The 26,721-nt window shown below is 65.1% G+C and overlaps 3 protein-coding genes across 5 annotated transcripts; 1 reads left to right on the top strand and 2 right to left on the bottom strand.

The window, feature by feature from the left end:
• Positions 1 to 1,126: 1,126 nt before the first annotated feature.
• Positions 1,127 to 15,654, bottom strand: EEF1D (eukaryotic translation elongation factor 1 delta). 3 transcript variants are annotated; one of them, XM_067712655.1, is made up of 10 exons: positions 15,501 to 15,622; positions 11,822 to 11,835; positions 8,328 to 9,409; positions 6,347 to 6,467; positions 5,875 to 5,946; positions 2,236 to 2,335; positions 2,057 to 2,157; positions 1,684 to 1,902; positions 1,347 to 1,541; positions 1,127 to 1,222 (listed from the first exon to the last, which is right to left on the bottom strand). In XM_067712655.1, exons 3-10 carry the CDS (start codon positions 9,407 to 9,409, stop codon positions 1,184 to 1,186), a joined length of 1,929 nt encoding a protein of 642 aa, XP_067568756.1. In that variant the 5' UTR covers positions 11,822 to 11,835; positions 15,501 to 15,622; the 3' UTR covers positions 1,127 to 1,183. The 3 variants fall into 3 exon arrangements, with proteins under 3 accessions (XP_067568756.1, XP_067568755.1, XP_067568757.1); XM_067712654.1 differs by lacking the exon at positions 15,501 to 15,622 and adding an exon at positions 13,020 to 15,256; XM_067712656.1 differs by lacking the exons at positions 8,328 to 9,409; positions 11,822 to 11,835 and having other exon boundaries at positions 15,501 to 15,654.
• On the top strand, positions 15,637 to 21,033 carry TIGD5 (tigger transposable element derived 5). Its single transcript, XM_067712657.1, has one exon. It carries the CDS (start codon positions 16,037 to 16,039, stop codon positions 17,963 to 17,965), a length of 1,929 nt encoding a protein of 642 aa, XP_067568758.1. The 5' UTR covers positions 15,637 to 16,036; the 3' UTR covers positions 17,966 to 21,033.
• A 121-nt stretch (positions 21,034 to 21,154) lies between these two features.
• PYCR3 (pyrroline-5-carboxylate reductase 3) lies at positions 21,155 to 26,046 on the bottom strand. Its single transcript, XM_067712669.1, has 6 exons — positions 25,898 to 26,046; positions 24,302 to 24,366; positions 23,668 to 23,847; positions 23,131 to 23,343; positions 22,710 to 22,802; positions 21,155 to 22,516 (listed from the first exon to the last, which is right to left on the bottom strand). The coding sequence occupies exons 1-6, from the start codon at positions 25,995 to 25,997 to the stop codon at positions 22,334 to 22,336; spliced, it is 834 nt and encodes a 277-aa protein (XP_067568770.1). The 5' UTR covers positions 25,998 to 26,046; the 3' UTR covers positions 21,155 to 22,333.
• Positions 26,047 to 26,721: the final 675 nt, after the last annotated feature.

The raw sequence follows: 26,721 nt of genomic DNA, 5'->3' as shown, positions 1-26,721 counted from the left end.
AACCAGAACCGTCAGGGCGGGCCGCTGGCCTCCGGACGCTCTCTGACAGCCGGACCGTGGCTCGAGGTGGGGACTTGTGCTCTCGCTGGTCAGCCCAGCTCCCCCTGGCCCCTTGGAGCATGGTCTGTCCTGCCCCAGGCCGCGCGGCCAAGTGCGGGGAGCGCGGGGAGAGGGTGGAAGAGGGCAATTCGAACTCCACGTCCAGCTGGACTCCATCCTCGCCCGCCCAGAAGCCACCCCAGGCCTGGGCAGGGCAGCTCGCGGCCGGCACCACACCAGGGCAAGGCCCACGCGACGCTGTTCGGGTAGCAGCGCGGTGCCGACAGAACGAGGGGGCGGCTCATCCACCGCCAGCTGGCACCGAAGGCTCTCGGGTCTCACACGCTAAACCCCACATGACTCCTGCGGGCCCTTTGAGGCCACCAGCTCTGACCAGAGTAACCACAACCCACTCTTTCTCACCAGCCACGCTGGGTCCAGGGCAAGAACCACTAGTGACACAAGTCCTGCCCAGACTGGGGAGGGGGGTGGGGGCCCAGGCAGGACAGTGGGCACAATTCCACAGGGCAGTGTGTCATGGGATCTGTCAAGGGCCCAGGTCTCCAGCAGGCAGCAGGGGCCTCAGGGCTAAGGGAAGAAGTCCAGCCTCCTTCCTAGAAACGGTCGGCTACCCGGCAGGGTTTTGAACAGGCCAGCCCCGATGGGGCACGTGACTGTAGTCACAACAGCAGGGCCAGGACGGCCGCTGGGGCCTCTTCCCTGGATGGTTCTGGACTGTCACTTCTCTACCCATGGGGACGGCTCAGCGAAAGAAGCAGAATGGAGACGGCAGAAGGCTGGGACGCCTCCCACAGTGAGGGAAACAATGTACACTGTTAGAGGTAGACCTGGACGTCCCACTTGCAACTGAGACGTGAGTGAGTCAGGGAACAGGAGGGGCAGAGGGGTGGGCCACACGGCCACAGGAGGGCTGTGGAGAGACCCGGAATGGGGAGAAGGGCAGTGGCCACTGGTGCAGGAGCAGAGCGTGAGATGCCCGCCCAGTGTGAGGCTGGGGGCCTGGCAGAGTGCGGCTCACTGAATGCGCCCCCCCGCAGGGCCCAAACCAGGACAGGAGCCAGAGGGCTGGAATCTCAGTCTTTATTGGCTGCAAGGCTTCCCACGCTCAGGCCAGTGCCGGGGCTCAGATCTTGTTGAAAGCAGCAATGTCAACGCTCTGCACCTGTGGAGAGGGAGGCTGGTGGTCACACGGGGCCCTGCTTCCCAAAGGCCCAAGCGCCCATGTGCCTGGCCAGAGGCTCATTTGGACACCCCAGGCCCCTACCCTGTGTGGGCCCCTCACTCACATGCTCCTCGAACTTGGTGATCTCCTCTTCCAGGAGGTCCGTGCCCACCTTGTCGTCCTCCACCACACACTGGATCTGTAGCTTGTGGATGCCGTAGCCCACGGGCACCAGCTTGGAGCCCCCCCAGGTCAGCCCATCCAGCTGGATGGAGCGCACGCAGGCCTCCAGCTGGGCCATGTCCGTCTCGTCATCCCACTGGGGAGGAGAGGGGAGGAGGGCTGGGTCAGAGTCCGCTCCCGCCGTCAACACAATCTGAGTCTACTCCTGCCCTGCCCGGCACTGATCCCTCCAGGACCACAGGGCACCGCGAGGGGAGGGTCAGAGGCGAGCCACTCACAGGCTTGACGTCCAGGAGGATGGAGGACTTGGCCACCAGGGCAGGCTTTGCGGCCTTCTTCTCGGCGTACTGCCGCAGCCTCTCCTCCCGCAGCCGGGCCGCCTCCCGGTCCTCCTCCTCGTCGCTGCCGAACAGGTCAATGTCGTCGTCCTCGTCGTCCTCTGTGGCGGTGGCCACCTTCCTGGCGGGGGGCTCCACTTGGCGCATGGGAGACACGTGCTGCCACACAGGAGGGGAGACTGGGGCCCGTGCAGCCAGGACACCAGGCCTCCAGCCCTCCACCGCTGCCTGGGCCACAGCCCACATGGGGGCCGCCCGCGGCCTCCCGCTCCTCAGCGCCAGGTGTGGGTCCCCGGCGGGGAAGGGCCCTCACCTGGGTCTGCGGAGCTGTGGCCCGGTGGGCGGGCGAGCTCTTCTCTAGCGCGCTCAGCCGGGCCTCCAGCTGGGAGACAGCCTGCTGCAGATCCTGCACCACTGCGGGGGCAAAGGGGATGCTGGTCAGGCAGCAAGTGCTGGGGTGGGGCCCCCCGCCCGTCAGGCCCAGGGCCTCACCCCCTCGCAGGCTCTGGTTCTCCACTTCCAGGCTGGCAATCCGGATGACCAGCTCACTGTGGTCTCCGCTGGGCCCGCTGGGGGCCCCGGGGCCTGAGCTCTGCAAGGCAGGGGGAGAGGAAGGGCTCATACCCTAGCCTGCTCCTTGGGGTCCCCCCCATTCACAGCCATACTGAAGCAGAGCCCTAAGCTGGATGAGAAGCCCATCAAGCCCCATGGGGTCCGCTGGCCATGCTCCACCCAGGCAAGGAGAGAGGAAGCCCTGCAAGCTGAGGCCACAGTGGCATCCTCAGCCCAGCACGTGACACGAAGCAGGACCCCAGGGTGGCCCCAACGTGGGGGCGGCGCAGAGCTGAGCCATGGCTGCCACTGCCTGGTGGGTGGGAGGAAGCAAAGGACTCAGCTCCAGGGGCAGCCAGACCCAGCAGCTCGGGAGGACCGGGCAACACAGCCTTGAGCTGGACACAGGAGGGGACAGCACTGGGGGCAGCCACCCTGCAGCAGCCAGGGCCACACACCTGCCTGCCTTTGAAAGCTCTGGGTGACCCAGGGACTCTGGCCTGGCCACCAGCCTCCTCTGGCTCCTCCCTGACCGGGAGCCCCCGTCATCTGACCCAGGCGGCACTGCCCAGGGAGCTCAGGCCCGAGTTACACCCCAGGAGCCTGCACGCAGGCCGTTCAGCACCCCTACCCCCCACTGCAGTGGCTCCAAGGGTGGGGTTCAGTGCACCTTGCCCTTGCCAGAGGGCTGCTGGCCCCCTCCAACGTCCAGTCAAGATAAAGGCCTGGGGCCCACCCACCAAGCAGCCACAGGGAAGCCACAGGGGTGGCCTCCTCCCCTGGTCTGCACACCCCCAGGGCACTACCAAGGTGAAGGTCTCCAGAGAGGACAGGCTGACACATGCCTGGCTCCCTGCCCTGGGACCCATGGGCAGTGCTAAGCTGACACCGTCTCCTAGACCCACCAGCTCCCACTACACAGAACTCCCAGCAGAGCTGGCCAAGTGGCACTGCGTGGCTGCAGAAGGAGCACTGACCAGCCCCCAGGACCAGATGGGCTCTGCGCACGCCACCGCCCTCCTCAGACCAACCCAAGTGTCCGCCCCATCTCCTACTCCGGCTAGTAAGTGGCAGCCCTCCGCCCACAGCTGGCCACCCCGCCGAGTCCCAGCCACCACCACCGGCACGCGACCTCCTCTCCAGCCTACTTCCCACGGCTCAGCTCCCGGACCATTCCCACCAAGAAGGTCCCACGGCTTCCGTGGCACAGGGATGAAATCCAGGACCAGCTGTTCCCCACGAAGCCCCGCCAGCCCCCGCCAACCTGCACTCTCAGGCCCCACCCCCTCTCAGCAGGCTTCCCCAAGGCCGTCTCTCCCCGTTGATCTGTGCCCGCTAAGCAAATGAACCAGGTCCCGGTGGCTCAAGGCAGGCTGGAACCTCAAGCCTTTGCCCTGCTGTGCCTGCTGCCTGGCCCCGGGGACCTCCCGACACAGGCCCGGCACGACCACCAAGTGAGGACCAACTGTGGACGGGTCCCGAGGCTGCAGGCTCCGGGCGGGCAAGGCCCCACCTGCTGCAAGGCCAAGACAAAGTGGCAGGGGAGAGACCAGGCTGTTAGGGGCCATGGGGTCACCACCGCTCGGCCCAGAAAGCACCAGGCCACTCCACGGTGTCTAGGCCCTGGGCCCACCCTGCCCACCCGGACTGAGAAGGAAGCCAGGGCGCTCAGTGAGGCAGGCCCAGGCTACCCAGTCCAGTCTGAGCTCCCAACAGCAGGCCGCAGGCAGCCACCTGGTGGCCTCGGGGGCGGTGCCGTACCAAGGTTCCGAATCCAGAAGCCTCCATCCCGGCCTCCAGCCCTGTGCCTGGCACCACGTGCAGTCCCCAGGAACCTCTGGAACCCCAGTGTCTGCTGAGCCCCACTCTACCCAAACCCAAGCATGGGGCTGGGCCACAGCACCCTTCCCGGGGCCGCCGGCAGCTGAATGATGTTCCTCTGAAGTTCACGTGGAAGCCCCTGCCGCCAGGGCCCCAGAGTGGGAGATTATTTGAAAATGGGGTCTTCACACTGGTAATCAGTCACAATGACATTATTAGGGTGGCCCTAATCCAATGACTGGTGTCCTCGTGTGAAAAAATTTGGACAGAGAAAACACAGGAAGAAAACAGCCATCTACCAAAGAGAAACCAACCCCACCCACACCCTGATCCTGGACTTTGAACCTCCTGATCATCAGAAGATAAATTTCTGTTGTTTCGGTCACCTGGTCTGTGCTGCTCCATCATTACAGCAACCTAGGCAGACCAGTCCCCAAGCCCTAACAGCTGCTCAGGTGAATTCCCTGAAGACCGGGACCCCAAAGCTGACCCCAACAGCCAGGGCCCTGAGGCCCGGTGGGGGAAGAGTTCTCACAGCCTAAGAATCTCCAGGGCCGCAGCCCCAGAGCTGCTGAGCCCCTGGCTGCAGCCTTCTGAGCACTGGAGCCCGACGTGCCCGGCCTGGGTGCGAAGACCTTGCGCCACCTCGATCCCGCGGCTGCCTGGCCTGAACTTGCTCCGGCAAGCAGAGGGTGGCAGGTGGGATTTGGGGCTAATGGGCAGAAGGCAAGGCGGGAGCATGTGGGGGCCAAGTATAAAGCAGGGCCTGCTGGGCAGACAGTGGTGGCAACGCTTCCTGGGGGACACCCACCCAGGGCCGCCCAGCTGATGGCCAGGAGCCAGTATATCCGAGCCGGCTGTGGCAGGCAGAAAGTTCCCAAATATGACCCCAACCCTGTGAAAAGATGACCTCACGTGGCCAAAGGGACTTTGCAGATGTGACGAGGTTGAGGATCTGGACGTGGGGAGGTTACCCTGGATGACCCAGGTGGGCCCAGTGTCATTGCAAAGGTCCACATAAGAGAGAAGCAGGAGAGAGAAAGAAACGTGACAGAAATAGATGTCAAAGCTCGTGACGCTGCTGGCTAGAAGCCATAGGCCGAGGGATGTGGGCAGCTTTCTGAAAGGTAGAAAAAGCAAGAAAATGGATTCTCTCCTGGAGTCTCCAGAAGGAACACAGCTCTGCTGACACTTGGCCCTCGAGGCTGGGACACCACTCTGTAGCCCAGACAATCCTCTGAGAAGGAAGGTGGAGCGGCAGGGCTGCCACTCCGAGGGACACACTCCCCGGCCAGGCCAGGGACACACTGGACATGACCGTTTCCCTCTCCTGATCTCACGTGGGACCTTGAGCCCGAGCTGGGCTGCAGGGCCCCTCCTGGGCCTCAAATTCAAGATGGTGGTGACTCTATGCCTTGGGACTCGGCACACCCTGTGAACCCATCTCACAGAGGAGGGCCACGCCTAAGAGGGAAGGGAGGAAGCGCAGCACGCGCCAGCCCCTCACACTCTCGGAGCAGGGAGCGAGCAGGAAGGAGAAGGCCTCAGGCCTGGTACCACAGGAGCAGCCGTGGCAAGGCGGGGAGTCCCGGGTGACCGCCAGCAATCCCAGCAAGGAGCGAGAGGAAGGACGTCTCCTCTGGCCGTGTGGGAACACAGCGCTGCACGCCGCACCCTGACTTTGCTCCAAGGGGCGACGTCATCAGCAGCACCGGGGGAAGCGCCGGGCACGCCGTTTGCCACGAGGGCGGTACTCACCCCGGCCAGGGACTTCTGGATGTTTTCTCTGGCTCTCGCGATGTCACGGAGGATCACGCTGGCACCGTTCTCCTGCAGATGGTGCAGAAAGAACAACGCTTTCATTTAAAAAAAAAAAAAAATTAAAAAGGCAGCCTCCTGTGGAGAGAGCAGGAAAGCCCTGCACAAAACAAAAGCTCACGGGCCTGAGGACGGAAGAGGATGGAGTCCTGTGGCCCTGACGACAGGGCCTGAGGCGCACGTGGCCTGCAAGCCCAGCCGGGCCACGTGTCGCAGGTCCTGATGGGCACCTAGAGACGCTGTGAGCGCCCTGCCCACATGTGACACGAGAGCAGCTCCAGCTCCTCGGGAGCCGGCCAGCCGCCCTCCGAAGAACCAACCCCAGCACCTGCAGCAGCGCCACCTGGGCCAACGTGCGTGTCCCGCTGTGCTGGCACAGACACCCCGAGACCCCAAGCGCAGCAGCCCCTACCTGGCGTGAGGAGCCGGCCACGGGCCCGTTCATCTGCTCGTAGAATTTCCTTTCTGCATCGTCATATTTGAACTTGTCAAACCAGATCTTCTCGTGCACTAGAAAGTTTGTGGCCATTTTCCTGTTGAGAGGGGAGGAGAGACTAAGACAGCCTGGCCGGGAGGAGGGGGCACCTCCTCGCAGACCCCAGGGCTGGCTTGCACAAGCGCCCCTTCCAACAGCCCGGACCCCGAGGGTACAGGGCAGGCCGTCCCGGTCCTTGGGTAACAAGGGCTCCAGGGCCCAGGGCAGAGCACAGCAAGCCTGCGAGCCCCTCCCCCACACCACGTGGGCTTCCTTCAGTGCTAAGGCGGGTGGCCCCCAGGCCAGTCCCCAAGACCAGTGGCTCTCAAAGCATGGCCAGGAACCTCTGGGGGTCCCCAAGGTCCTCCCCTTTCCAATCACACAACTGTTCAAGGCTGGATTTGTCGGACAATATACACCAACAGATAATGCACAAGCAGGTTTAAGAATCCAGCTGCCTCCTATTAAGCCAGACACAAGACTCGCAAAAACGTAAAACAAGGCCACTTAGTTCACTGACCTTTTTTGTTACAGAAAAGTTATTTCTTGCGTAAACGTCATTAACGTGTAACGAGCTTGTTATTATTTTTCAACAAATAAGTGCTTCTGCATTTAATTACTAATATAGGAAAAATTAATAAACAAAACAAAAGCTCTCTTAGCATCACGAGACCAGCAAGTTTGAGAACTGCTGCTGTGGACCAGGGTCTGGCAAACGCCGGCCTGTGAGCCAGATCCCGCCACTGTCCGTTTTTGCAAATCGCTGTATTGGCACGTCTGCAGTCTGCTGCTTTCCCACTACTCGGCAAGGCGGGGGAGCTGCCACGGACCTGGGCCCAGAGCCCGAATTCTCACAGATGACAAAGTCTGCTGACTCAGAACCGCCCTGTCCCTCACCAAGTGCAACAGAAAAGGACCCAACCTCACCAATTCTCTTTGCTGAGGATCCCAGGCCATCACTGGACCTCACCAAGTGTACCCCCGTGACAAGGGAGGTTGAGCCCTGTAACTCTCCTCCACCCCAGCTCGAAGAGGCATCACTGAACAGTTTCAGTTCCACGCCACCCCGCACGCACACGTACTGCCTGATGGGGAACGCCCCCCTCCCCCCGGCGGTGGGCCCCACACCCTGCCCCTCGCACCAAGGCCAGGATCCCGTCAAAGCAGCACATCCAACCCCACCGAGGAGCCGAGGGGCTCCTGCCGGGAGTCTGGGGTCCAGGGAGGCCCCTCCACGCCCCCTCTGGCCCGGCCTGCGGCCCAGGGCCTCTCCCCACTGGGGGGCCCCCAGTCTGCCCTGAGTCCAACGGTCTCTGCCCTCCTGCCTGAGCCCAGTGGGCTAAGGGATCCCTTCCATGGCCAGGCTCTGGCCTCCAGCGACCAGCTGGCACTGCATAAACCGCTCTGGGGGCCAGACCCCTGGGTCCACAGGCTGAAGGCAAGTTGGCCTCATCCAGTGGGTGTCTTCCAGACTCAGGCCGCTGGACCGGCCGCGTGCTAGAGCACCTGAGACGCCCACCTCACCTCAGGTGGTTCTGGACAAGGAGATGGGGGAGACAGCAGGATGGGTTGGCAAGCGGCCCAGTGGGGCTTGGGGGCCGGGAGCCTTCATCGCTCCCCTGTCCCATGAGTCAGGGGAGAAGCTGGAAGTTGCCTGGCCAAAGGGGAAACCTTGCGCAAGACAGATTCAGGCCCACGTGGACCCCTTCCCTCCACCAACTTGGTGGGGGTGACCCCAGAGGCTGCAATGCCCCAGGGGCAGATAGCTATCCCAGCCCGACCCGAGCCAGCTTCCAACTCAGCCGGTCCAGGAGTCTTGGGAGGAGCCCCGCCAGGGGTGGGGGCAGGGAAGGGAGCACGCCGGCCACCCAGCCCGGCCCGAGGAAGCCCAGGCACCCGCCCGGCACGTTTTCCCTACTTGGGTCTCAGGCTGGACATGGAAGGGCCAGACCGGGCGCTGGGTCGGTGAACCAGGGACGGAGCTTCAAGGCGCCAGGCCATGCGCAGGGCCTCGGCGGCGTGGTGGCGGCACTCTGCGCTGTCGTAGGCCGGCTTGCTGAGCCAGGGGGCCTCGGCATCCTTGTGCAGGAAGTACCGGTAGGGCAGGGCAGAGGAGGCCTCCCCGTCCACCCGCCGCGGCCCGAGCCGCCGGCTTCCCACGGCGTTGCGGCCCCGCCGGTCTCTGCGGCCGCGCCGGGCGCCCTCAGCCTGACCGGCTCGCTCCTGCAAGCGCACCTTCCCAGGGGGGTGGCCGTCAAACAGGGCCTCGTAGAAGACCCTCTCGGCCGCGTCGTAGCGCGGCTTCTCCAGCCACACCTCCCGCACCAGCGCCTGCAGGCTGCCCAGTGGGGGCTGGCCGTTGGCTGGCGGGCTGGGCTGGCGGATGAGGTGCAGGTCGGGGGCGGCCGCCCACTGGCCCGTGTCGGGAGCCCCCCGCCCGCCGCTCCCCTCCGCAGCCAGCAGCAAGGCCTGAGACCACTCCACGAACGCCCGCTCAGCCTGGTCAAAGGAAGACTTGTTGACCCAGACGCCCCAGGTCACGTGGTGGCAGGCCACCTGGCTTCCGAGGGCGCAGAGGGCCCCAGGGGCCAGGGCGGGAGGCCGGGCTGCCTGGGCGGCCGCATCTGCCAGCCTCTGGTGGTACGAGCTCTCCGCCTGGTCGAACAGCGGCTTGTCCAGCCAGACGTGGTCGGCTGAGAGGCCCACGAGGGCCAGGTCCCCCTGGCTGAGCCAGCCCCTCGGGGAGCGCTTCCTCGGCTTCTGCAACGGCTTCTTCCCATTGTGGCTCTTGCCGGGCTCGCTGCTGCCGCTGCCGTTGGGGGCGCCCGCCTCCTCGGCCTCATCCTCCCGGCCCGGCCCGTTCACTGCCAGTGCCTCGGCCGGGAGCTGCTGGGCGGCGGCTCTCGTGGCCTCGTGCTCGTAGAAGCGCCGCTCAGCTTCCCCGTACTTCTGCTTGTCTTCCCAGACCGTCTCCAGGGCACAGGAGGCCTTCCCGCTCATCTTCCACGCAGCGTTAAAAAGCAAGCACAAAGGGCAGTTGCAACACCGTGGGCCGTGGGCAGACGGCACCCCCGCCCCTCCCTGCTCGGCCGCCCGGATGGGGTGCCCCGGGGCAGCATGCACGGGGAGCTGGGGAAGCAGTAAACACGCACGAGCACGTAATGCGTGGTGTGGTTGCACGTGTGTATCCTCCTAACCGCAAAACTTGCCTTTTCTCATCCAACATGCACCCAGGCTCTCCAAGGGGGCCCAGAGAACACTTTCCAAACCTCTCTGGCTACAGAAACCTCTGCGGTGAACCCCAAGAACAGCGGCCAAGTAAACACAGGACGCGCTCAGCTGATTCAACTTTTACGTCAACAGCAAATGAGCTTTAGAACGAGTGTGTCCCGTGAAACATTAGAGCCTCACTTATTCTGAAAAGTTAGCCGCTGTTCATCTGAAACTTTAACTGGACGTCCTGCGTTTTTGCTAAGCCTGGCCACCTCCCTGAGGCACTCGGGCTTCTGTTTTATAGAAATGCACTTGGTGGTCTCAGAGGACGGCCCCGCTCCTGGCACATTCTGCCTGATCTGAGTCCCCCACCTGCACGGCCACACCGCCATCCTGAGCAGTGCATGTTCCAAGGGAAGCTAGAAGATCTTAGCTAAGGGGCACCTGGGAACAGAGGGTGGAGCACCCACCCCTGCGAGGCCACATCAGGGGAGATGCCAGGGAGTGAGTGTCTAAAAGGGAAGGAAGGCAGTGGCTCTGGCAGTTAAGAATCAGGTTCCTTGGTCAGCGGCCGATGCCTCCTGACCAGGAGACGATCAACTCACACCCGTGGGTGCACCTAAACTAAAGGAACCATGTGGGAACCTCCGAGTCCTGTCCTAGGACGCGAGATCCTCCCTGCACTCCAGCGCCTTTTGGTGTAAGGGGCTCCGCACACCTGCCACTGTGGCTACTGGATAAGCCTCTGTCCAGAAGCCTGAGCTCAGAGTAGCCCTCGTCACCTGCTGCCCCCGTGCAAGACTGAGGGCTGCTGGGCCACAGGGCGTGCGCAAACAGCCTCGAGGTGATGGCCTCGGCCCTGCCGCTGGCACAGGGCCCCCCATTCTGCTCCCGGGCATGGTGCCCCGTAAAGGCTAGCCCCATTGCTGGGCAGCCCAGAATTCTACAGCAGACCCTATTCAGCAGAACCAAGGGGCCTGGGCCACCGCAGCCTCCGGCTAGAAGCAGCTCAAGCCCAGAAAGCCCTGGAGGCCAGTCTGCTCTTAGGGTGCACCTGGGGGTCCCCGAGCTCACACCTGGCTGGCCTGTTCTAGAGGACGGCCTTGACTAGCACAGGGACTCCTCCCCCGAGACCCTACTCTGGACCCTGTGCCCGCCCAGAAGCAGAAGCACCAGGCCGACTACCTGGGGCTAAGCAGCTTGCTCTCAGGATGGCCCCAGTGTCTCCTGCTGCTGCGAGGTCACCTGGTGAAGCCCAAGCGAGGGCAGACCTGCTGGGCCCTCACCCCAGGGAGGAGGCCCCCCGAGGGGGCAGACTTTCACCCCGGGACAGCAAACCCTTCCTGCCACTCACCGCAGGGTCTACAGCCCCCCGACCAAAACCAAAACCCAATTCCAATCACCCCGGGACGTGTGGGCCAAGTCCCGACCGACCTGGGACTTCAGGGAGACTGCCCTTTGTGCTCTGAGGGGCTCGCCGGGGTCTCTCACAGCACCCGACGCAGGGGCGGAGGCCCAGGCTCAGAGAGGTCCCTGGCCACCCCCTCGAGCCTCCCTCCCCGGGGCCAGCAGCACTTACCAAGGCCAGGCTGACTGCAGAGGCAGTGCTGGGGGGCGGGAGCCCATGCCCAGGAGGCGGGGCACTGTGACATCACTCACTGTAACCGAGGGCTGCAGGCCTACCAGGCTGGGCTTGTCTGCCCTCTGACCTCTCTGGCGGACCCTCACCAAAGCAGCGCAGCGCGGGTCAGGGCTGGTCTGGCCCCTTCAGCCCTGCCCACCAGGCTGACCCCCCAGTGCGGAAGCCCTACGTGAACCTAGTGGCCTAAACGCTGTCCTCGGCTCCTGACATCAAACCAGGCTCTGCTCAGAGCTCTAAGGGTCACAGTTCGGGGGAGGGGAAGCCCCCACTCAAGATGCCCGTGAGCAAGGGACAGGGCCTGAGACCAGGGGCTGGCTGGGGCGGCGGCACCCTGCCCTGCCCAGAGGTGTGGAAGCTGCCCACCCTACTGCCGGGGCAGGAACTGGCTCAGCCCAGGAAGGTGCTGAGGCCACACCCAACAGGTCCAGACAAGGAAACCGAGGCCGGCAGCCTGGCCCCAGAGGTGTCAGGACTCGCCGGGCGTGGTGAGGGCTGGGCTGGGGGTCCCCTGGCTCGGGTGAAGGGGACACAGGAGCCTGGGACGGGCGAGTACTTACTTCGCTTTGATCTCCTAGGACAGCATGAAGAGAAAGCAGCAGAGTTAGAGGCAGTCAGACAGGGCGGCCCGAGCAGGCTGGGGGGCCTTCTCAGAAGCTGCTCGGTGAGGCGGCGTGGAGGCGAGTTTGCTGGGGAACAAAGGCGAGCACCGGAGCCAAGACCCACCACCAAAATCCCAGGGGGCGGCCGCTGCTCCTTCATCACTCGAAATGCGCAGATGCTGGGCTTCCTGTTAGCCGGAGCCAGGCAGCCCTGGGAGGCCCCATCTGAGCTCCTCGCTGAGCTGAGCCAACCTGGGGAGGTGAGCCAGCACCTCGAGTGCCCCGCTGTCCACGTGGCTCGCCCCAGCCCCGCACCGCCACTGGGTCCAGACCGCTGGACCACGTGTAGGACGACAAGGACCTGGCAGAAGGTCTTGGCGGCCACCCAGCCCCAGTGCCCACGCCGGACAGGCCTCTCCCTCAGCAGGGCCACTATGGGGGCGAGAGGCCAGGTGGGCAGGGTGTGCCGTCCCCGCAGGCCGGCACCGGAGGGTGCACGAGAGGACAGACGGGGTGCCCGGCCCTGAATCCACAAGAGGTGCCACCAAGGGGCTGAGGACCCAGTCAGCCCTGCCACCCAGGCCCCTGGCCTCCCGTCTCCCCCACACCGCGGCCAGCGCGCCAGCATCAAGTCACCCCGGGACAGGGTGCGCGAGGCGTCCTGCGGGGCGAACAGAGAGGCTAGCAGGCAGGAGGCAGGCGTGCACGGAGGTCCCAGGCAGGCTCTCCGCAGACACCCACCATAGGGGCTTCGTGTGGCAAGGCTCTGGCGGGAGGAGGACTCCCCAGAGACACCACACAGGAGCGCTGTCACCTGGGGAGGCGACCACAGACAGCTGAGGGCTGCCTGGTAAAGCCAGTGCCAGGATGGGGCCAAGAGCACCCCCAGGGCTGCTGGAGGATGAGGCCCCAGGACAGCCGGCACAGCCCCCGACGTCAGAGGCAAGGGCCCACCTCTCCCAGTAGAAGAACCACTCTGAGCCTGAACACTTTCCCGCGAGGACGCCACCAGGGAAGCACAGAACTCTCGGCTAGGGGCCGGGCGTCCTACAGGAGCAGTCGGGCCTCCACCCCCCCCCCCGCCCCCCGCAACACTGGAGCACACAGGGGGCAGAGCCAGGACGCAGAGGAAGCAGTCCCATCCTGTACTCCTCACCTGCAGGGCCAAGAGCAAGCCGCCTGCCACTAAGGACCAGCCCTGGGGCATAAAGCATGTCAAGACCACTCCCATAAGAGGGGGCACTGAGGCGTGGGAGGCCCTGGAGGGATCACGGCCCACCCAGCCACCAGGATCTGGGGCGAAGGCAGCGAGCAGCTCTTCCTCTGCAACTCCCCCAGCCCAGCGTCAGTGCGAATCAGCACTCCTGGCTGTGCTGAGGGACTCTGGGGGCTGCGGAGTCCTTCTCAGCCTCTGCCCAGCTGGGAGGGCAGTTCTTGCAGTGCCAGTACAGGGAACCTGGCAGCACTCCCTGGCCAGGATACTCCTGGCTGGAGGCTCCTGAAGGTGAGGACGTGGCCTGGCAGAGCGGTGCCCACCAATCCGCCAAGAGGTCCCCGTGAGGCTGGGTGAACGGGGAAGGTTTCTGGGAGGGGTGAGGGTTGCCCCCTCCCCCGGCTCCATCCTCCACACCTCGTCCTCATCCTCCAAACGGTCTCAGGTAACCAGGTGCCCATGTGACCCCATCGCAGTCACACACAGGCAGGGGCTCCCAGGTCATCCACCCAGAGGTCACAGCTCTCTGCCCCCCTTCCACAGGAAGTGGGAATCGGTGTGCGGTGTGGGGAGATGGGGCCCCTGGCTGGCGCGGCCTGGACCAGTGCTGCACAACAGAGCTTCCACGCATGCAGTGTCCAAGAGAACGCGGCGAGCACTCAGCACGCTTCAGCCGATGAGAACGAGCCAGCAGTGGGGCAACTGCACGAGAGGGCTGCCCTCTGATTTTCTTTAGAGGCGAACTCCACAGCCCCCAGTTCCTACTCAGAAGCTTCCCCACCTCTGACTCCTGGACAGTCCGGCCCCACTCAAAAATGCCAACCTGTCCTGCTGGCGTGGAGGGGGGCCCCTGCACCCCAAGACTCAGCACTCACACTGCGGCTGCCCAAGTCACCCCACCTGAGGCCCAGCCAGCTGCATGACATTTGTGCTACAATGCCATGGCCGTCGGTTCTATTTCTATCCCAGTCTGTGGTGCCCTGGTCTATCTACCCTGACCGCCAGGTGCCTGCGCCCCCTTCCCTCGGGCGGCTCCAGCACTGCACGCGCCTCCTCAACCATTCTGAGTACACCTGACACCTCACACAGCTGGGAGACGGGAGTGGGGTAAACTGAGGCTCCGGGTCGGCGAGGTGAGAATCTGGGACTCCGTGTCTCATTCTGACGCCTGTCCTTCACACAAATGTCACACTGCCCCCCACTTCAAAGTCACACGTGCCATCTTCAAACAGGGCCACAGGGCCAGGGCTCGTGCCGGCATTTCCTGCCTGCAGCCCTTGAAAAGCTGACACCAGAGCGCGACGCACCGGGGACGTTCTTTGTGGCCGCCTATTTAGGATCACCTTCAAGAAACCTTCATCCACAAAAACACTGGTCAAGCGTGTTTGCCCCCCAGGCTCCTCTAGGGGAAGGCACAGCAGCCGCGCTCCAAGGTGAGGAGATGGAGAGCTGCAGGGCACCCCAGCACTGGCACAGGGCCCAGGCCCGACTGCCCCGCAGAGGCGGCACAGGGCACCTGCTCCTCGGAGTCTGTGCCAAGCTTTCTCAGGGAACCCCTACGTCTGGAGCTAAGCACGGCGGTGGGGCTCAACCCACTTATGGTTGAGGGCTCCCTAGGAGCTAGGGGTGTCAGAGCTGCTTCTGAGGCAACACCGGGTCCTTCCCCGACCCAGGCCAGACCTACTCCCTCACCAGTTACTTGCCAGAGTCAACCTGCTCTCGCGACAAGCAGGGACCACCCCAAAGTCCAGCCACACAAACAGCTCTCTTGCTCCAGGGTGGCCCTTCACTCTGAAAACCCTGTCGTGCTGGTCCCCGCCCCATGCCACCCCCCTGGCTCCAGGACAAGGCTTTCCCTTCTTCGTTCCACTGAAAGTGCCCACTTTTCAGGAAGGTATCCTCCTCCCCTTCAGAGAGTGGCTTCGACATCGCCTCCTGCCCGGATCACCTTATCCAAATCCAGACCCTCCATCCCTCTCAGAGAACGCTGTATTTCAGTCACCCAGCAATCACATCCTTATTCTTCCCCGAGTTCATGAGCTCTCCAGGTTCCACGAAGACTGGGTCCGTGCCTGTCCCTCAAGCCCAGAGCCGACATGAAGGAGGTGCTCCACAAACGTCGACAAAGAAACGGGGGGACTACAGGCCCGGGTCACAGGTGGGCAAACATCCTTGTCACCCACCGGGGCGGAGACCAGCGCGGCCCCGACATTCCCGCAGCCGCCCTCCCGCCGGGGCAGCCGCAGGGGTCCGGCCGGCACGTGGCCCGCGGGCTCCGCCCCTCTGCGCGGCCGCGAGCCCGCATCCGGCCCCGCGCCCCGGAGCCGGCCTGCCGGCGGCTCTCCAACCAAGTCCCTGCCGGCGCAGCGCGGGCCGTCCCTTCCCCGGGCCCCAAGGCCTGGCGGCGCAACCCTAGGTACTCACACGCCAGCCAAGGACGCGGCGACCAACGTTGAGGGATCGGCGGCGCGCGACGGCAAAGAAAAGGGAGGGCCGCGCTGGCCGCGCACGGGAAGTGAAGCAGCGGGCTCTACCACGCGCCGGGACGCGGGGGACGCGGCCCGCGCGCACGGCCCGCTGCGCTGCCTGGGCCTTCCGCGCGACTTTCCCCGCGGGTGGACAGAAGACAGTGGGAGACCCCCGCGAGGCTCGCCCTTTCCCGGAGGAGCTGGAGCAACCCGCCGGGCACAGCGCCGCCGGCTCCCGCCCCCCTCCGCTGCAGCTCCGGTGGACTCGGCGGGCCCGGGCGGAGCAGACCGGCCGGCACGTGCCGGGTGACGTGCAGCGCGGGGTGGGGCCGCGCGGGGCCAACGCGCCTGCGCGCGCCGAGCGGGCGAGACAAAGGGGAGGGCCCGGCCGGTCCCGCCCCCAGCGCCCGCCCAGCGCGGCCGGCCGGGCGGGCGTATGGCCCCGGTTCCCGCGCCCCCGCTGCCGCCGCCGCCGCAGCCGCAGCAGCAACCATGTACCCCGCGGCACTCCCGGCCGGCCCGGCCCCGCGCCGCGGCCGCCGCCCCCCGCCCGGGCGCCCCGCGCAGTCGCCGCGGCCCCCCGCGCCCGCCCCGGTCGCCGCCGCGCGGCCACCGCCCCCCGCGCCCGGGCCGCGGCCCCGCGTGGCTGTGAAGATGGCCTTCCGCAAGGCCTACTCCATCAAGGACAAGCTGCAGGCCATCGAGCGCGTCAAGGGCGGCGAGCGGCAGGCCAGCGTGTGCCGCGACTTCGGCGTGCCCGGCGGCACGCTGCGCGGCTGGCTCAAGGACGAGCCCAAGCTGCGCTGGTTCCTGGAGCAGCTGGGCGGCGAGGTGGGCACGCAGCGCAAGAAGATGCGGCTAGCCAACGAGGAGGAGATCGACCGCGCCGTCTACTCGTGGTTCCTGGCGCTGCGCCAGCACGGCGTGCCGCTGTCGGGGCCGCTCATCCAAGCGCAGGCCGAGGCCTTCGCGCGCCAGATCTACGGGCCCGAGTGCACCTTCAAGGCCAGCCACGGCTGGTTCTGGCGCTGGCAGAAGCGCCACGGCATCTCCAGCCAGCGCATCTACGGCGAAGCCGAGCCCCCAGCCGCCGGCCCCGCGCCCGGCCTGCCGGTCAAGCAGGAGCCCGCGCAGCTCACCCGCACCGGCCCCCTGCCCGACCGCGCCCTGAATTCCCCTGCCCCCGCCGAGGGCGGCTACGGCGACGAGCAGATCTACAACGCCAACGTCACCGGCCTCTACTGGAAGCTGCTTCCGGAGCAGGCCGCGCCCCTGGGCGCGGGGGGCTGTGGCCGTCGCTGGCGGGGCGACCGGGTGACGGTGCTGCTGGCCGCCAACCTGACCGGCAGCCACAAGCTGAAGCCGCTGGTCATCGGGCAGTTGCCGGACCCACCCAGCCTGCGCCACCACAACCAGGACAAGTTCCCCGCCTCCTACCGCTACAGCCCCGACGCCTGGCTCAGCCGCCCGCTGCTGCGCGGCTGGTTCTTCGAGGAGTTCGTCCCGGGCGTCAGGCGCTACCTGCGCCGCAGCTGCCTGCAGCAGAAGGCTGTGCTGCTGGTCGCCCACCCGCCCTGCCCCAGCCCTGCGGCCAGGATGCCCACGCTGGAGGAGAGCGAGGAGACCCCCAGGAGGTGCCGGCCTGAGCCCCTGGGCCCTCCGGAGGAGCTGCAGACCCCCGACGGGGCGGTGCGGGTGCTGTTCCTGTCCAAGGGCAGCAGCCGGGCACACATCCCGGCCCCACTGGAGCAGGGGGTGGTGGCCGCCTTCAAGCAGCTGTACAAGCGGGAGCTGCTGCGGCTGGCCGTGTCCTGCGCCGGGGGGTCCCCGCTGGACTTCATGCGCAGCTTCATGCTCAAGGACATGCTCTACCTGGCCGGCCTCTCCTGGGACCTGGTGCAGGCAGGCAGCATCGAGCGCTGCTGGCTTTTGGGCTTGCGGGCTGCCTTCGAGCCCCGGCCGGCGGAGGAGTGCGCTGGGCAGCCGGCTGGCCAGGCCGAGGAGGCCGCGGAGCGCAGCAGGGTGCTTAGCGACCTCACGCACCTGGCAGCCCTGGCCTACAAGCGGCTGGCGCCCGAGGAGGTGGCCGAGTGGCTGCACCTGGACGATGACGGGGGGCTGCCCGACGGCTGCAGAGAGGACCCAGGCCCCAGCCGGCCTCCCGTGCTGGTCCCTGGGGCCCCTCCGCCCCCAGCCAGCTTGCCCTCTGTCGCGGCGGGAGGAGAGGAGGAGGAGGAGGCCGCCGTGCCCTCCGCTGGGGAGGCCGTGCGGGGCCTGGAGACAGCTCTGCGATGGCTGGAGAGCCGGGACCCCCGGGAGGTAGGGCCGCTGAAGCTGGTGCAGCTTCGCTCCCTGATCAGCATGGCCCGGAGGCTGGGGGGCACCGGGCCCTCTCCTGCAGTCCCTGATGATGGGGTGTGACCAGGCCAGTCCGAGCAGCCCCCAGTGGCCTTTCTCCTGCGGCACTTGGAGGGGATACACACAGCCTCCCCATCTCTCCTCCCCTCCCCTGGGGTGGCCTCCCCCCTCGCTCGGGGTCGCAGGGAGCCCAGCCCAGCCTGGCTCAGAGGAGCTCTGTCGGTGAAGGGCCGTCCCCCCCACTGGTGCCCGCGTTTCATGTGGGGACAGAACAGAGGCCGCGGGCGCCTGCTTCCCCTCCCTGGGCAGGCGCGCACGTGGGGTCTGCGGTCTTAGCCCGGTGCCCTCTCGCGCAGGCCTGGCACACACAGCACAGCACTTATCAGAGAGCAGGTGGCTGTGCTCCCACCCTGGCCCCTGTGGGGCTGAGGCCTCCAGCCACGTTCCTGTCCACACCGCCCAGCACTTGTACCGGACGAGGGCCCGGCGCGCCCATCCCTCCCGACCGCAGCCATGCGGTCGGTCGTCTCAATGGGAAGCACACCACTCGTTTTGTTTTTAGCGCGTTAAGTCTGTCTTTAACAGATACGCTTCAGGGACCCGGGGTGGAGGGCTCCGTGGGCTGGAAGGGAGGATGGTGCCCGGCACGCGGGGCCTCCCAAGGTTCTGGGTGCAGCGAGGGCTGTAGGTTTCTGTTCCACTCGGATTTTTAACTTTCCTTAAGAAAACATTCTGAACAGCTCTCTTGTTCCGTGGGGTTGGCGAGCACTAGACCTGGGCCCTGGTGACAGACCAGTGGCCGGGCCAGCGCCCTGTGCCCCCACCAGCCACAGGCCACTTTGTCCAGCCCCAGAGCCCAGGGCCATCCCGTTTCCCCGGAGCAGCCCTGGGGCACTGACGGCCATGCCAGGACAACCCTCAGTGCCTTAGCTCCCCTCCAAGGCTCCCCTGCCCAGCCTGCCCTCAGGTTTCTCTCCCGTGCCTGGCGCTGCCCAAGGCGTGGCTGAGGGGCTGCTTCCCATGGCCCCATCAACTGGGCTCCTAGATGGCACCGTTTGTAAGGAGAAGGTAAGGGCTCTGTAACTGTCCAGCTCTGGATTCAGGATCCTGCTGGTGGCCTGAGGCCGAGAGATACCCACCCGGCCTCCCAGAGGCTGCCCTGCACAGATACCCAGAGCTCTTGTGAGGGGCAGTGGGGCCGGATTTGAGGTGCTGCCTGCCTCAGCGCTCTGCCCTCATCCTCACCTGCCCCATCCTCCTGGTGGTCTGAGACTGCAGAGGCCCCAGACAGGTGCTGTGTTTGTGGGACGGGAGGGCTGTGCACGACGGTAGGACGGCTGGGCACCCCCAGAGCAAGGACATAAACTGTTCCTTGGAACCCCCCCCCCAAAAAAAACCACATATGTATGTGTATGTCAAATCTGAAAGCTGAGGGACAGTATGTAGGATTTGGAAACAAGAGAAGGGAGGCTTGGCTAGCCAGGCCCAGGCAGCAGCCTCCAGCCGCAACTGCTGGGGCCCACCTGGCACCTCCACTTCCATCTGTGTCAAGCCTGCACACCTGCAGGAGCCTCTGGCGGTCTACGCTGGCCCTGGGTCTAACCAAGCAGCTGCACGGGGCTTCAGGATGTCTCGCATGTTACACCACCTGCCTCTCCAGCTGGTGGCGACCCGGGGACCCAGGCCGGGAGCTCCTGGTCACGATGGCCAGCAGGTCCTCTGCCCTGCCCGCCTATAGGGTCCTGTGGAGAGACAGACCTCAGAGCCCAGGTGGGCACCGGGCGAGGGTGGCCTCTGGTAGCATCAGCAGCACTGCCCCTCTTGCCAAGTTTCCTGTCTCAGCCTTTAATCCTCTTGTACCCCGGAGCCTGGGCAGGGGGACTGCAGTTGGCATTGAGAACCGGCTAGCAGGACAGGACCTCCCACCTCCTCTCATGTGGCTCCAGCCTCGTCCCCTCTGGAGAACCAAGGCTGCACCCCAGGAGGTGGCTCTGCCCGGTCTCCAAGGCCCTGGATGGGCAGCGTGGAAACGAGGCACAGCGCGGGCTGGCCTGGGGCCTTGAAGAGTTAGGGGGCCCATCAAGGGTGGGTCTGGGAGCCGCTTCGCTTTGCTGGGCTGGGGACTACCTCGCCCAAGGAACTCCGAAGGTGTCCTCTCTAGAATGGGGGCACTGGTGCCACCGGGCCCTGCACACGAAGAGGGTGGCTCTGGCCCCAAACGCAGCCCCAGCAATGATCCTTGTGACCCCGGGCCCCATCGCAGCTCTGGCACGAGGTCATCCACCTCCCTGGGCTCACCTCACTGTGAACCACAGGGCAGAGTCTTCCTGTGGGAGACGCCAGCTTTTCTCTGCAGAATGGGTGAAATGGCCTCACTGCCGACACCTGCTGGGCCCGGGGCATCTAAGCCGCTCCCCGGTTTGTGCTGAGGGTAAGGCGGTTGATAGCAGAGGGAGGGGTCTTAGTTGCTGCCTGAACTCCTTCAGCAGCCCTACCTGCAGAGTGCTGGGCACCATGCTGGAGACTGGGTTTCTTGCCCTCAAGGATTACACGTCTCTTGTGAGGGTGTGGGACCCCTGTGGCCTGGGAGGTGCTCAGGGACACAGCCACCATGCTCTCCCCATCCTGTTCACAGCCCTCTGACAAATCCTCAAGGCGGTAAAGATCACTGATTCCAAAAAGCAGCCCCTGGTCAGTCACTGTCAGGGCTGGCCCCGTGGGCTTGGTGGTAGGCACAGCGGGAAAGCACTGCGGGTGGAAAGGGGAGCTTGTGGCTTCTGCTGAAGCCAGCCCAGCTGGGGGCTGGGAGGGCAAGACCAGGCTGCAGCATCAGAGGGAACCCGTGTGAGGCCAAGCTTGCCCGAGGGGCCTCACGCTTGGGAATGAGCCCCCAGGTGACAGCTGGACCGAAGCTGGAGCACGGGAGCGCGGGGTGAGAGGAATGGGGCACCCTCCAGCAGGGGCTCGGGCCTCCTGGGACCCCCAGCCTGCTGGCCCAAGAGCCCCGGGGGCAAGGGTGCTTGCCCTGTCGAGGGACCCTTTCACAGCCAACCTCACTGACAGCAGAGGTCGCCGGCCAGATAGGCCCAGCACGCTTTCTAATAAAGGCTGGATGCGCCAGCGTCACATGATCCCTGTTCTAGTCTTATTTGTGTAACTGTCTAGTGCTTGGATCCAGAACACCTGATTTGAAAAAGTGGGGAGGGTACAGGAAAGGGACAACGTTGATGAAAAAAGTTCACATCCAGCAGCTTCTGAGAAAAGTAATTTTAGCTTCGCAGTATAAGGTGAAGGGACTTGGCCGGCCAGTGACTGGGCTGCAACCCTGCCCGCCCCCGCCCCAAGCTGCCGTTCTTGGGTCAGGCCCTCTTCAACTGGCATTTCCTGTCACGGGCCATCACCAGCTGGGCTCACCGGGCACCTCACATTCAGGAGGTGACCGCCTAAGGGCAGGGCTGGGCAGAGGTGCATCTTCCACTCCCCAAGCCGAGCCCTGCCTGGTCCTCAGGGATTCTGTTGGAAGATACGTGGCGGGGACCCATGGACGTACAGCTGAGGGTGAGGTTGGAGGGCTGGGCGGGGGCAGGGGGAGCCTACCCTTGCAGAGCTCTCGCGTGATGGGAAGCCCTGTGCCCAGACCACCTACACCCACAGCTCCAAGTCTGGGCCAGTATCCTGGGCCTTGCCTGAGACGTGCTTCCAGGCACTTGGCATTGGGTTTGACCAGTCTCCAGTTAAATATTGCTTGCTCCGTGCTAGAGGACAGCCGCGGTTCAAAAGTGAAAGAAAAGGCGCCGAAATGGACTCAGGCTGAGCCTTCTAGCAGGTGGAAGGGCCAGGGTCAGACGGACAGTCGCTGGCTGAGGGCCAGCCGCCCATGAAGGCTGGAGTGGTGGGGGCTCAGCGCTGTGCGGGCAGTGAGGGGCAGGCTGCCGTGTAAGCCCTGTTCACAGCCCGGGGATCACTTTGCCGCGAGCCTCACAGCTGGCGGGTGGAAGGAAGGGGCTCCAGCACTAGGGCCCATGTGGGGTGGGGAGGCCCCTGTGAGCCTTGGGCTGCAGGTAGTCTGCCCCGCACCCAGAGGCGCCTCGTCCTTGCTTAGGGCCCTAAGTTGCTGGCTTTCCTGGCCTGTTGGTCCTTTCACAGACATGCTAAGAACCAAATCCTGCAGTCAGAGGCCAGGCCGTGGGACCCTCCAGGACCCTTGACCCAAGGAAGGGTCATCAGGACCAGCTCCACCTGCCGCTGGCCGCGAGCTCAGGGTCTGGAGAGGGGCCCACAGCCTGCTGTGATCCCCGCTGGCCAGGACCTGTTCTCCACCCAGCCTCCCACACCTCAAGCAGCTCCCCCACTGGCCTGCAGGCTGGAGAGAACCCGAGTCCTCGGGAAGGGGCTGGGGGGTGGCCATGGCCTGCACCCAGTGCCTGCGCCCTACTTCCTGCTGAGTTCCCGGGCCCGGCAGGTGGCAGCCTCCACAGCGCTCATGGCCGCCGCCCGCAGCGCGCCCTGCTCCAGCGCGTGGAGCCCATAGATAGTGGTGCCGCCGGGCGTGCACACGTCAGTCCGCAGCTGAGCCGGGTGCTGCCCCTTCTGCAGAAGCATCTTGGCCGTGCCCTGGGGAAAGTGGCATTGGGGTGACTCGGGGGAGGCCAGCAGCCCCTCCTCGGCTCAGCCCCACCCCCACCCCCGCCGCCCCGTCTCAGCCCAGGCTGCTCAGGCCTGCCCTCTCCCTTCCCACAGCTCCCAGGAGGCGTGCTGCCCCCTCCCCTTCCACACGCTCCCCCAGGACCGGGCAGCAGGGTCTCACCAGCAGGGTCTGGGCGGCAATGCGGTGGGCCAGGCCACTGGGCATGCCCATCTTGATGGCTCCTTCGGCCAAGGCCTCCAAGAAGGCACACACCTGTAGCAGCGGGGGGCGGGGACAAAGCCAGCACTCCCTTGGACACAGAACCCAGCCTGGAAAAGGCTGGGGACCCTCAGGAACAAGGTCCTGCACACCAGCCACCAGAGCCGAGGCCAGAGCCCAGGGGTCTGCCAAGGGGCCGGCCTCAAAGGCCCAGGAAGGCACAGATAACAGGGGGTGGGTGGCGCACACGGGGAGCTGCGGACCCAGCCGGGGAGCCATGGGGCCAGGGGCTGTCGGGGGGGCTCCACAAGGCCCCACTTTGCCGAGGGAGGGCCGGCCTGTGAGGGCAGGGGTTGGGGTGCGGGGACCAGACGACACTCACAAAGGCCACACCGCTGCCACTGAGGCCAGTGTGGACGTCCACCTGGGCCTCGGGCACCTCCTCGCACTGCCCGCAGGCCTCCAGCAGGGTCCGCAGGAGCCCGGCCTCGCCACTGCCAGCATGGCGGCCCCGTGCCATCACCATGGCCCCCTCCTGGACCACGCAGGGCAGGTTGGGCGAGACCCGCAGCACTCGCGCCATCGGGGGCAGCAGCTGGCGGGAGAGAGGCTGCGATCAGGGCGGCTGTGGGATCAGGCTGCCGGGCAGGCACACGCCGGGCCAGAGCAGGCTCCCCGCTACTTCCCGGGCGTGGTGCCCTAACCCCAGGTGGGAGGAGCCCTAACCCCAGCCCCCTAGCCACCTGGCCGCCTGTGCAGGCCGGCTGAGAGGCTGTCTGCCCCCCAACCCACCCATCCTGGTTTCTGGAAGGGCTGGACCCAGGCTGCAGCCAGGCTGGGATGGCAGGGGTGGGAGGCCAGCAGAGCCCACCCTGGGGTCAGAGCCTCAGCCCCCACTGCACCCCGACAGGCCACTCACCTCCTCCAGGGTGCTCAGGGAGACCCCAGCAGCCACAGACACCAAGATGTGCTCAGCGGTGACCACAGGAGCCACCTCCACCAGGACAGCTGGCAGGATGTGGGGCTTGGTGGCAAAGAAGACGAGCGAGCAGCTCTGCAGCACCTCCCGGTTGGAGTGGCTGGTCTGGCAGCCCAGGGCCTGCAGCAGGGTTGCCGGGACCAGGCCCACGTCAGCGGGCATCCTCCCAGACCACGGCCCTCCCTGCCGGAGCCCACCCTGCAATCCCACGGGCCCCCCATTGCAAACGGCCCTAAACTAATGCCCATGACGCGCCCAGACCACCCGTTCTCGCTCAGGATCCAACCTCAGATGGCCCTGGTGTCAGCACCTCCTCGAGCTCTCTGATCCCAGTGAGTGCCCGTGACATTCCCGCCCGTCCAGCATGCACACGCACACGCACACGCACACCCCTTTACCCCACCCGGGCCCCCCACAACCTTGACTTTCCTTCTGGCCTTTGACCTCCCCTTCCCCAGCCCAGCCCGGCCCGTCTCAAAACTTTAGCTAAGTAAGCAGCACTTCCCTGGCCCCAAGGAGCCAAGAGCCATCTGAGCCCTGGGAAGCCTCCACTCAGAGGAGCTGCCCGGCTCACCCGGAAGCGGCAGAGGTTCCTGTCTGTCGGTGCGCTGGCCAGCACATGCTGAGCTTCCACTTTTCCTGGAAGGAAAGGCAAAGGCGGGTAGGGGGTGTCAGTGAGGATGTGGCGCGGGGAGAAGCCAGCCTGGCAGGCCCCTTACAGCAGGTCTCAGCCACACCTGGGCCACGCGGAGCATCTCCAAGAAGCCAGGTGCTTGGCGGGGCCGCTCCACTCGGCTGGGACCAGGCAACCAGCTTCACTTGATTCTACTCAGCAGTCATCGCTGCCCACCTGCTGCTGCTGCTGAGGCCAGACGCCCTGCCGGACACAGGGGCCGGGAGCTTGCCTTGTCTCGTGAGGACACAGATCCCAGGGACCCCTGCCTCCGGGAACGGTTAGGCTGGGGAGGGGGCATGGTGGGTAGGGAGGCTGGGGTGGGGGATGAGCTTCCTCCGGAGGGGGGTGCATCTGTACGGGGACATCCAAGCAGAGGCTCAGTGCCCGTTCGGTAGAAATCCTCTACAAATCAGATTTCTGTAAAGTCCAGCAGGAAGGCAGAAGTGCACCCCACGGCCTCCAGAGACGGTGGCAGCACTGTGGGACTCCGTGCAGCAGGGGAGGCAGGTGATACTCCAGGTTTTACAGGTTTAAAACACCTGAGACTTGCAGTAAACTGTTTTCTGATGATTTTGACCTTTCTAGACCTTGACATATGGCTGAAGGCAGAAAACCAGTCCATATCTACATATAAAGGTTTCTAAATACTGTGGCACCTCCATCCCTGCTATAAGTGGTGCTCGACCGAGGATGATTTTGCCCCCCCCCCCGGGGACATTGACAGTGTCTGGAGACATTTTGGCTGTCACAACTGGGGGTGTCACTAACACCTAGTGGGGAGAAGCCAGGCAAGGGGCTAAAGAGCCTACAATGTGAAGAATGGAGAATGATGTGGCCCCAAATGTGCACAGTGCCGGACACCAGGGGTGCAGCCGGCGAACAAACAGAAAGAAGAGTCGGAGGCTCAGAGCGGTCAGGCAGCTCGACCGAGGCACGAGGTTAGGACGTCGGCAGGAGATCCCGCGCTCTAAGCTAGGGCTGTCCAAGAGAAGTATCGCTCGAGCCACACACGTAACTTCACATTTTCTAGTAGTCTTATTAAACAAGTAGGAAGAAACGGGTGAATTGTAGTACATTTTATTTAACTCAAGGTAGCCAAAATGTCACTCTTCCAACACCTAATCAATATTAAAAGTTACTAAGATACGTTATTTTTTGTTTGGATGATAAATCTTCCAAATTCGGCGTATATTTTATTCTGTGCACTCACAGCACATCTCAACTCGGACGTGGGGACGGCCGGCGCTGAGCCTCTCCACCACATCCCCTCCAGCCGCGCTCCCAGAGGAAGCAGAGACCGGAGGCACAGGGTCCGCGCGCGGCCCTGGCCCACGCCCGCCGGCCAGCCCCACCCTGGGGCCCCTGCGCGGAGGGCCCCGTGCTGCCCGGGGCTCCGCGGGGCAGGTGAGCTACGGAGAGGTAAGCCCGTCCCTCCCACACAGGCCGGTGTCGGACGCCCTCTAGCCCGCGGGCCCGGGACCCCACGCGCCCCACCTGCTTGGATGAGGCCCTGCGCGATGGCCTCCGCCATGCGGCCGGCGCCCACGAAGCCCACGCGCCTCGGGCCAGACTCCGCCGCAACCGCCGCCGCCATCTCGCCACCGCCCCGCGCCGCGCCCCGCCCGCGCCCTCAGCGCCGCCAATGGGCTACACCGCCCAGCACCTGCCCTCGTCCATTGGCTGCCGAGACCTCACGCTCCGCCCCCTCCCGCGGGCTCCACGCTCTATCGATCGCTAGCAATTGGGCTCACCCCTTCGCAGCTCATTGGCCGGAGAGATGTAGGGCGAGGAGGGGTGGGCCGCGGCGCGGCGGCCACGATGCTGTGTTGGCTTCTGTCCCGATGTGCGAAATTTCCCAAAGGGCAACTTGAGCTGGTCACTTAAAGGCGAAGGGCAGGAAAGGGTGGGGGCTCCCCTGGTCTTGTCCCAGAGGTGGGCGCCTCAGGCCGCTCGGAGCCTGCCAGTGGACCTGGGTGTGGCGGACAGGGTGGCCTGGTCAGGGCCTGTGGTCAGCTCTTCCCCAAGCCGCAGTGGGTCTGGGTGACAGCATAAAATTGGCACAGCCAGTGAAACGTGGGAGCAGGGGTCTGCTTTTCTGTTAAAGGAGGTCCTCAGGCCAGCCTGGATTCTGGTTTCTGAGGGCCTCTCAGGGAGCTGCAGGGGAGACCTTCATGAGGCCTAGGTCCCCAGCGGAGACCTGGCCCCTCTTGCTGGTTCTGTGGGAGATGGAGTGCTTCGCCAGGGCTAGGGCCCACCTTAGAGACTGAGAGGGGGAGGGTGGGTGTGGGTGTGGGCTGTGCTTGTAATTTTTGATTGAC

This window comes from Pseudorca crassidens, chromosome 17, assembly GCF_039906515.1.
Source record: "Pseudorca crassidens isolate mPseCra1 chromosome 17, mPseCra1.hap1, whole genome shotgun sequence".
In the NCBI taxonomy this organism is placed as follows: Eukaryota; Metazoa; Chordata; class Mammalia; order Artiodactyla; family Delphinidae; genus Pseudorca; species Pseudorca crassidens.
This window is presented reverse-complemented; position numbering and strand designations above follow the sequence as displayed.